General features: G+C 49.1%; 3 protein-coding genes across 3 annotated transcripts; 1 reads left to right on the plus strand and 2 right to left on the minus strand.

Moving 5' to 3' along the window:
* Positions 1-21: 21 nt before the first annotated feature.
* Positions 22-815, minus strand: LOC142083490 (histone H2B 5). The gene has a single exon (XM_075152954.1). It carries the CDS (start codon positions 724-726, stop codon positions 346-348), a length of 381 nt encoding a protein of 126 aa, XP_075009055.1. The 5' UTR covers positions 727-815; the 3' UTR covers positions 22-345.
* Positions 816-973: 158 nt separating this feature from the next.
* Positions 974-1514, plus strand: LOC142083482 (histone H2A-IV). Its single transcript, XM_075152941.1, has one exon. The coding sequence runs from the start codon at positions 1052-1054 to the stop codon at positions 1439-1441; it is 390 nt and encodes a 129-aa protein (XP_075009042.1). The 5' UTR covers positions 974-1051; the 3' UTR covers positions 1442-1514.
* Positions 1511-2689, minus strand: LOC142083465 (histone H1.03-like). Its single transcript, XM_075152903.1, has one exon. The coding sequence runs from the start codon at positions 2680-2682 to the stop codon at positions 2011-2013; it is 672 nt and encodes a 223-aa protein (XP_075009004.1). The 5' UTR covers positions 2683-2689; the 3' UTR covers positions 1511-2010.
* Positions 2690-9973: the final 7284 nt, after the last annotated feature.

The raw sequence follows: 9973 nt of genomic DNA on the forward strand, positions 1-9973 counted from the left end.
ACACGCTTATTTCGGTAAAGAGAACACCCACAACGCTCGTTTATTGTTCAACACCCCCACCCCCGAACTGTACGCGAAAGTGAAGCGGCCTCCGGGGTATTTTTATGCAATCGTGAGCGTTCTCTGCTCCACTGAGGCAGGGAACACACCGTTTACTGCAAACAGATACATCCCGGGTTCCTTGCCACTTGCAGTGCTTCCACACTATTATTGCTCTTTTCCCTCAGAGCGACCTGCAACAGCTAAGAACAAGTCACCGCAGCATCAGCTCTTTTACTGAAAAGGTGGGTGGCTCTTAAAAGAGCCTTTGGGTTGAGGAAGTCTGGCACAGGGCGCAGAGGCAGCTTACTTGGAGCTGGTGTACTTGGTGACAGCCTTGGTGCCCTCGGAGACGGCGTGCTTGGCCAGCTCGCCGGGCAGCAGGAGCCGCACGGCCGTCTGGATCTCCCGCGAGGTGATGGTGGAGCGCTTGTTGTAGTGCGCCAGGCGCGAGGCCTCGCCGGCGATGCGCTCGAAGATGTCGTTGACGAAGGAGTTCATGATGCCCATGGCCTTGGACGAGATGCCCGTGTCGGGGTGCACCTGCTTCAGCACCTTGTACACGTAGATCGAGTAGCTCTCCTTGCGGCTCTTCCGCCGTTTCTTGTCGCCCTTCTTCTGCGTCTTGGTCACCGCCTTCTTGGAGCCCTTCTTGGGCGCGGGGGCGGACTTGGCCGGCTCAGGCATTGTAATCAATCTTTCTCTTCACTACTACTAAAAAACTCACTATCGCAGACAGAAAATCAGCGTGAGCGGCCTCATTTTATAGGGACCGTATGCAAATTAGGATTTCCGCTAGCCTTAGTTTTTATTGGGTGAGGGAGGTTTTGGAGTCATAGCTCTCCGTAGTTTATCGCCATTGGTTAGAATTCGATCCGCGTTCCCATTGGCTGTTTTCACAATGTCACCTTCTCAGCCTATCGAAATTCGCCGCTTTCGCTGAGAAGGGATATAAGGGCCAGTTGCGGAGCTGCTTTCATTTCTGTACGGCTCGTACTCCTCAGTCGCTGCGATGTCCGGCCGCGGGAAGCAGGGCGGGAAGGCGCGGGCCAAGGCCAAGTCGCGCTCGTCGCGGGCCGGGCTGCAGTTCCCCGTGGGCCGCGTGCACCGGCTGCTGCGCAAGGGCAACTACGCGGAGCGGGTGGGCGCCGGCGCCCCGGTGTACCTGGCGGCCGTGCTGGAGTACCTGACGGCCGAGATCCTGGAGCTGGCGGGCAACGCGGCCCGCGACAACAAGAAGACGCGCATCATCCCCCGCCACCTGCAGCTGGCCATCCGCAACGACGAGGAGCTCAACAAGCTGCTGGGCAAGGTGACCATCGCGCAGGGCGGGGTGCTGCCCAACATCCAGGCTGTGCTGCTGCCCAAGAAGACTGACAGCCACAAGGCTAAAGCTAAGTGAACGCCGAAGAACAACGCCCGGGAAGTCTTTCCCAGAGAAATCCAAAGGCTCTTTTCAGAGCCACCACCAAATTCAGAAAAAGAGCTTGAACTTCATTAAAAACAATTAGCAAAAAGCCGCGGCGCCTTTTGAAATGGTCGGCCGAGACTGATAGTGAAACACCCGCACCACCTGTGGAGACGCAGCTCCGCACACACACCTCACGGATCCCACGTTGCTTCCCTACCCCGCTCCGGGGGCGGGACTGGGCGGTGCTCCCGGGAAGCAGCTTGGCCCTTCCCAAGCTGCAGCCAATCCCCGCGCCGTCCGGGCTTTCCAAAGCCGCCAGCGCGCTGCTTCGCTCTCCCCGGTAAGCGGGGAGGTTTAAAAGCAGCCCGCCTGTCCCCCCACACGGCTGAAACAAAGCACTGTCGCGAGCAGACTGCCGTTCCCCGAAAAACGTCCCTGTTCTCTCCTTCCCCAGAACGGGTGGCAGCCCCAGCATTTCAGCCCTTTTTAAGAAAACTTGGGTGGCTCTTAAAAGAGCCGTTGGGTTTAAGTGCGGAGCAAGAGTTTTCTTCCACGGGGGCTTACTTCTTCTTGGGCGCCGCCTTCTTCGCCTTAGCTGCTTTGGGCTTGGCCGCCTTCGGCTTGGCAGCTTTGGGCTTCACCGCCTTCGCCCTGGCCGGGCTCTTCGCTGCCGCTGCCGCCTTTTTGGGCTTGGCAGCCTTAGTCACCTTCTTGGGGCTCTTAGCCGCTTTCTTGGCCGCAGTGGCCGCCGGCTTCTTGGCTTTCTTAGGGCTCTTCTTGGCTGTCACCGCCTTCTTGGGCTTCTTGGCAGCGCTGGCAGGTTTCTTGGCCGCTGGCTTCTTGGGCTTGGCTGCGGCCGCCTGCTTCTTGGGCGCTTTTTCTTTCACTTCTCCTGGCTTCTTACTGAGGCGGAAAGACCCAGATGCACCAATGCCCTTGGTCTGCACCAGGGTGCCCTTGCTGACGAGACTCTTGAGCCCCAGCTTGATGCGGCTGTTGTTCTTCTCCACATCGTAGCCGCCGGCGGCCAGCGCCTTCTTCAGGGCAGCGAGGGAGAGCCCCTTGCGCTCCTTGGAGGCGGACACGGCCTTGGTGATCAGCTCGGTGACGCTGGGGCCCGCGGCCTTGCGGGCTTTAGAGCCGCCCCCCGCCTTCTTCGGCTTCTTGGTGGCGGCCTTGGCGGCGGGGGCCGCGGCGGCGGCGGGCGCTGCAGCAGGCGCAGTCTCGGCCATCGCAGCGGCGCGGGCAGCACTGGGCGGCAGCGGCGGCGGCGCCCCTATTTATAGCAGCGCGGCGAGCGCTGATTGGTGCCGCCGGCCGGCCCCGCCCCGCCGCCGGCCGGCGCTCCGCGCTCCGGCTTGTGTTTCTTCGGGGGTAATAAAATCGGTTTTTTCTACTTTATCTGTCACGAAAATGCCCCTTTTCTACACCCGGGAGGCCGTGGAAGTGCCTATTCTCGCCTATCGATGTTTTGTCGCGAAAAGAGTGGAGTTTGGGTGGAGCGGGGACAATAAATCCCGAGTCCTGGAACCGAACGGACCTCGAGAGAGCGAAAGTTTTGTTTTTCTTTGTAAATTAGAAATTCTCTTTTAAAGCTAACGTGAGACAGGAAACTCAGTATTAATCTTCAGAGGGTCTTTTTCACTTTAGAGAAGAAAGCGAAAAGTTAGAATCTCATTCTTTAAAATAAAACGGTTTCAAAGAGAGTGAGGTAGCACAAACTCCCACAAGCCGTCCCTCCGCTTCTCTCACCGAGATTTATACCTCTGGCTGCTGCAAAACACTCAATTAGAGATTTTTTTTCCCCGTACTTCCAAAGCTAAAGTCTCCAGAGGCTACACGTGCAATAATAGACAGCATATATTTTATTTACCTCAGAATGGGCTACTTTCTCTGCAACTCTTTGCTGGTGTTAACATAGCAAAAGGCTCTTTAATGTTAATGGGATAAATTGGGACACGAAGACCAAAGATGAAAAGGTTTGTGTCGAATCACTGAGCTTCATGTAAGTGTCTGGCATACAGAAACAGACCACACTCTAAATAAAGCACGTAGTGCTATTTCTGTAAAATCTGTTGGTATGATTCTGTAACATGGAAAAAAATTGGCAGAGAGCGAGTCTGCAAAAGATGTGAAAGCACCATTTTATTTATTTTGATGCCAAGCTAGGAAGAAAAATCGTCATTTTTGCTCACTGCTCTTTTGACAGGTTACAGATCAAGTCACAGCAGCTTCTGTACCTAAAACTTTTGGCTGCAGCACAAGGTGATGCAAAGCTGTTTATCCATAATGCGATGACTACTCTATTAGCATGCACACCTCCTTACCAGCCAAAACTTTGTATATGTTTTTGTGTCTCTGGCAGGAGTTCCTAATTCATTTACCTTGAAGTTTAATGCCCATCAGTCAGTTTAGCACCATCATATTGCTGCATTTGTACCTGATGTATACAAACTGCACTTGAACTGTTTACGTAGAGTGCTGACCAGATGATCAACTTCGCTATTTCAATGAAATGCAAGATTTGTGAGTGGAAAAATGTCATCTCGCTCCTCTCTCTCATTCCACTACAGAGAAGGCAAATGAACCTCTTGAAGATTTTGGGTGATCCTTCATCTTCAATTAATTCAGAAAGTCCCATTCTTTAAAATTTCGTATAGGCAGTTTGACCTTTTCTCAGATATTTATGGTAAAAAGGACTTTAGGAAAATAAGTGTATTTTTCTCTCCCACTTATGTTTTCTTCCTAAGTCTTCCTCATCATTGAGGTCTCTTAGCTGAAGACTTATGTCTGAGACAGGGAGGGTGAGTAAGATGGCAAATTCAGCAAATCTGGATCTGGGCTTTCAAAGCCATGTTGGAAGCGGGATGGCTTATACAGCAATGTTCACTGGGAATTTTACAAAGGCAAGTGAACTTGACTGTAACATATTTACCTCGTGTAGTAATATGGGGCATAAAGAATTGAATAGTGAAATTATTAACGTCTCCTAAAGTTTCCTGAAATCAGCTGGATGACTGTATGTCTGCTCCATCCCACCTAGGTCTGGTAAAAGCCCTGATATCCTTTAAAAACTAAACTTGTTACAGTGTCTGTAAGCTGGATCTTTTTATATTCACCAACTCTTTTCACATTACCAATGTCAATACTGGGGTTGGGACAGAAGCCTTTCTACCTCACAATAAAACAATTTCCCCCATTCTCTGCAACTTTTATTTTGCAAGTAATAATGCAGCACAATAGCACATTTTCCTCCAACCTGTAATTTGATATTCTCAAGACTGTTTTCCTTACACACACATAGTCAGATGGAATACAGCTGTATGTCTAACTCCTGTATAGCAGTGATACCTACAACAGCAACCATGTCCAGAGGAAAAGCCTCTCAGTATGTGCCAGAGCAACACTGCAGTGCATTGTTGTAGTCCTCGTCTTACTCCACTGTTGAGGCCATCGATCTCCATCAAATGTTAAATGGCCATTTTGCAACTTGAAGCAATTTTTTGTAATTATTTTAAGTGCATCTACTTATTTGATTTTCCACTTATGTGTTTACTCCGTTATTCCCTTCCCTTGTTGTTAAGAAGACAATATATTCTCATGACCATCTCACAAACAATCAGTCAAACCATGTGTATTAGGGGAGGATGCAGAAGTACCAGAGAAAAATCAAGGCATACAAGGAGAGCTAAATACAGTGTTACCTCATGCAGTGGTGAATACATAAGGACCACGCTTCGCCCTCCTCCCCCAAATACTGCTATTCCTTGTGTGATTAGCAGCACGAAAAGCCTGAAGTTATGCGCCAGAGGTCATTACTCTAATCATGATCAAGCTTAATTAGGATACATGGAAGTAGCACATATTTCCCTGCAATGCAGACACAAAAAAGGAGCAGATAGGGAGGACACTTGCTGGGAGAGATTCTCCCTCCCTCTTATGCATTTGCCATCACAATTACAGCAAGCTTCACTGCCTCACCTTAGAAAAGGTGACCATCAAGAACAACAGGACCTCAATGGTATTCCACGCTGTCCGTCTCTACATGCTCTGTCAGTATAGACAGAGATATCTGCTAGAGTAACAAAGATCTGCCAGCAAATCCTACAGAACGTTTTTTTGCTGGTGCTACCAACGTGAGCCATCTCAGACTGCAGGGCTAGATCTGAAAGCCTCTTTAAAGCACTTCCCAGCCAGTATGAAAAGTATAGATTATTATAACCAGTAACATATGCCTACTAACTTGAAAAAATATATAGTAATTCAAACCAAACTTAATGCCTGCAAGACAACATGCAATTTTTGCAAGATTAGGGTAATTTTTCATTTATTGCATGTCTCTTTTGTGATACTTAACCTGGCACTAGGTGACAAAGCATAGTGGCCACCATATATGACATTACAGGTCCTAGGAAGAGCACCTTACAGAGGTTCAGTGTTCAGCTGTTTGTACACATACTGAGGATAATTCTTCCTGAACTGTTTGCTCCTTTTCCTCCCCTTCCTTATGACTTTTCCACATGAGTATTTAACTGCACTGCATTTATTCATGTCACATTGCCACACCTTTCCCAAACACGTAAAGCCCATCCCCATTTTGGAGATGGGAAAAGTGGGAGTCACTTATCCACATTTCTTAAAAATGCAGTTACTTGGATCCTCCAATTTTTGTATGGTTCGGGTTTTCCACCCTCCTCCCGAGGGCCAGCTGTACATGTTAACTCTCACCATTTCCTGTCAGGAGAAAAAACGGTTCAGAGATGATTCATCTAATTTCACAGGGGAAAAGCCAAAACCTGTTCAAAATGCAATGAATTTGTCTGCTCATTCTAACTTCCAATTTTTCACAAACCCCAGCTCCTTCCCGTACACACGTAGGCCAGGCCAGGATGTCAGTCTGCGGGTGGGGTCAGGATCAGGCCCAGTGAGGGGCTCCGGGGTCAGACCCAGCCCCGGGCACCGGCACCTCCCTGGTGCAGTGGGGCCATGGCCGGGCAGGCCTGCAGGGAGCTGGAGATCAGCACTGTTGCAGCGTTGCTGGGGCAGGGACTGACAGCCCTGGGGGACTGAAATGGGGTCCTGAGACCTGGGCAGTGCGGGGAGAGCCCAAGAAGATGCTGGGCAGGGACAGTCAGGGCTGGTGGTGCCCTGACTGGACCTCTCCTTGGTGTAGCAGGGACTATAAAAGGCTGTCAAAGCTACTGCTTCAAGATACCTCTAGATCCAGACAACAAAGAGCAATTTTGGTCAGGTTGCATGCAAAGGTTTGATTACAGTCCTCGTACACAGAGAAGCTGACTTCAGTTAAAACAACTCTACCACCACTTGCACTTATCATTGACATTGGATGTACTCACCAGCTTTAGGACCAAGACAGCTAAGAACAACAGTTCCTGCACCTCAGTTTAGTTATTCCTAACTCTTTTGTCATCAAACACATCAAAATGTGGGAATGGCTTGGCTGACCTTGTATAGGGCCCACAGCAGTCAGCTGGATCTGAACAATCCTTCTGCCTTAATTGCATTGACCCCCACAGAGAAACATCTCGAGAGGCTTTGGACTATCAGCAGCCAGCTTCAGTTGCCAAACTGTCCTTCTAGATAACAGCATTTCCATCCCCTCCAGCAGTCATAAAGCCTGAAAGGGGCCAGCAGAAGGAGCCATTTGTTCCACCTTCTAGCTGCTATCTGGAGAAAATGCTGACCCACAGTTTTGGTCTGGGTGACAATGTACAAGCCTCCCCACTAACCGCCGGTGGGAACTCCCATCCTTTCCCATCCCCCTCTGAACCATGACACTTATGTCACAGGGGTGCGTCAGCCAGTTTCGTTTCCTCTAAGGCAGCTGGTCTCAAACTTCTAGCTGGCATGCAGCCCTTGGGGCTCACCTGCTCTCCATTGGTGCCCACCCTGGCCAAGGAGAGGATAACTGCCTTTACTTGCTATCAGCAGCTAAGCATATTAGCTGTTCTCTGATTAATCTAGACACTTAAGAGGTGCCTTTTGGACCTGTTTCACCTCTTGAGTGCTGTGACACACGGTTTGGGAAAAGACCTGCTTGCAAAAGAGCAGTCACTGCATTTAGGCACCTCTGCAGCCTCTATGGAAAGATCCTGCCTTACTAGCTTTGTTCCTCCTTTACTGACCGATAGCTTTAACTCTTCTCACTTTCCTTCCTCCATCATCCACAACCCACAGTGCCCAAATACAACCTGCAACCCCTCCACTTTCTGCAGAAAAGCCAGGGGGATGAGCTGCCACCTCACAAAAACAAGCTCACAGTGGCTCAGCACAGGTGGACAAACGTCCTTGAGGGAGAAGAGATTGGCCCCTCTCCCTGTGATGCTGGAGGGCAGGGATTGAAGATGACGTTCCCTGCACTTTTCCTAGAGGACGCTGGGATGCAGAGTCTGCAAAGGAAAGGAGCAGTTTGGCACAGATGTCCAGCAGCTGAAGCGCTGCCCTGAGCTAAGTACAAAAATAGCTGCTGGCATCATTGCACCTGTGAAAACAGGGGAGCTGCGTGGAGCTGGGCAAGTAGACGTCTTCAGAGAAGAGCTGGAGGAGGAGGGATACTTCTGGTGGTTTGTTTTGCCACCTTCTTTTGAGCATATGTAAGGTGTGTTATGTAAAGTGCTTAGTTTTGGGACCCTAAATATATCCATGTCTCTTGTTTCTTTTCCACTAGACTTGTCTGATAGTTTTGAACTGAAGAACAGCTTCTAAGAGTTTTTTAAAAACTGCCTGCATGAAGCAATATTCTTTCCTTATTGCTGGCATGTATTCAAATGAGAATTCCTATGACAGCTGCCCCATCACTTCCATATTTAGAAAAAAACTAAATTTTGACCCAGGACCTTACAAGGGAAAGATTCCTGTTGGCCTATTGATGCCTTTTCTTTTCCAAGAAATACAAAGAAAAGAATGCTGTGGCCTTGAAGGCTGAATTAGTATTCCTCACATCAAGCTGTCTAGAATCAGAAGTATGATATACACTTAAAAATGGGAAAGTATCACCCTCCAATCTTGAAGAGGCCCAGAACAAGGGAATTTAAAATCAGGGCCTGATCAGTATTACAAAAGCTGTGCTAGGTCACAGGGTAGCCTCAGGGAGCAAACACTCATCTGAAACTGAGGCCACTTGGTTCTACCCACGAGGCAATGAGCAAACCACCAGCTTCCTCCCTACTTCTGTTTCCCTGCATATCAGGTGATAACAGGCACCTCCTAAGTTCGTTGATATTGCTGCAGAAGAGCAAGAACGAGTGAGTTGTCTGTAGCTTCATGTTGGTAATCAGAGGTCCTGGATCCAAAACAATGTGATTTTTGAGTATACATCAGGAAATGTGTCAACCACCGTATGCTTCCTGAAATATAAAAGGTGGTGAGAAGTAGGCGGCATGATTACCGATGCCTACTGTGCTAAGGAGGAAAAGACTCCTACTGAGGAGCTTTTACGGAAAGAGACTGCTTTTTGCTGGGCTCCTTCATGACCACCCAACTGTGCGAAGACCTTCCTATAGAATGGCTAAAGAAGAAAAAGTATTTCAGGTGCAATGCTTGGTCTGTACTAAAGCTGAAAGAAGAATGATGCTCATCTTCAGGCATCTCTCTAAATAGGCACAAAATGGAGCAACATATTTGCTGTCTGAGACATGATCCAGCTCCCTGACTGCACTGTGTTCAAGCAAGGGCTGACAATAAGAGGCCATCTCCACCCTCTCTGCCCAGTTCCATTTCTTCAAATCTGCCGAGAGGCTTAAAGTGTGAAAACATTTTTCCAGAGCTCTGCCAATGAGTAAAAAATATCGCCCTCTGATCTGTACAATGACTCAATCTCTGATGTGCTTCAAATATAAAGTAATACCCAGCCTAGTGGGGAGCCCTAGGATACTCCAAGAGATGTTAGCATGTATAGTCATGCTAACATGACTATGGTTAGTCATGGTTAGTCACTTTGGTTTAGTCACTTTGTGGGGCTGACAACCTGTGGCTGATATGTAATTGAGGAAACTTTCAAAGGTCGTTCGTTCTCAACAGCCCCCCTCAATGCAGGAATCTTGGGGCGCAAGGTCTCCCGCTCAGCAACCGGCAAAGCACAGGAGAGCCAGCCAGTGGACATAAAGGCCGTTCCAACAGCCGAATACCCCCTGCCAAACACCGAGTTCAGCACAGATGCCAGCAGCAGTACCTATATGAGCAATGTTTGGGAGGTACAGAAGGAAACCTTCCCTAAGATCACTGCTATCTTATGGCATCACTGCAAAGCACAGCACCAGCCTGGGGAGGTCTGGGGTGCCTGGAGGCAGGGACGCCTTGCTCTGAGAAGCAGCAGCAGCAAATGGCAGAGCAGTGACTCTGCCCTCCACACTGCAGCTCTGCTGCCTCTCATGTTAACCCATTCCAAAACTTCTCAGCTTGAATGATGCCTGAGACCACTAACAACAATTACAAGGCTCCAGTTTGAGTTATGTGATTTCTGGGTCAAGATTCCAAACGACCTTTTAATTTTTTTTTTTTTTT

This window comes from Calonectris borealis, chromosome 1, assembly GCF_964195595.1.
Source record: "Calonectris borealis chromosome 1, bCalBor7.hap1.2, whole genome shotgun sequence".
NCBI lineage: Eukaryota > Metazoa > Chordata > Aves > Procellariiformes > Procellariidae > Calonectris > Calonectris borealis.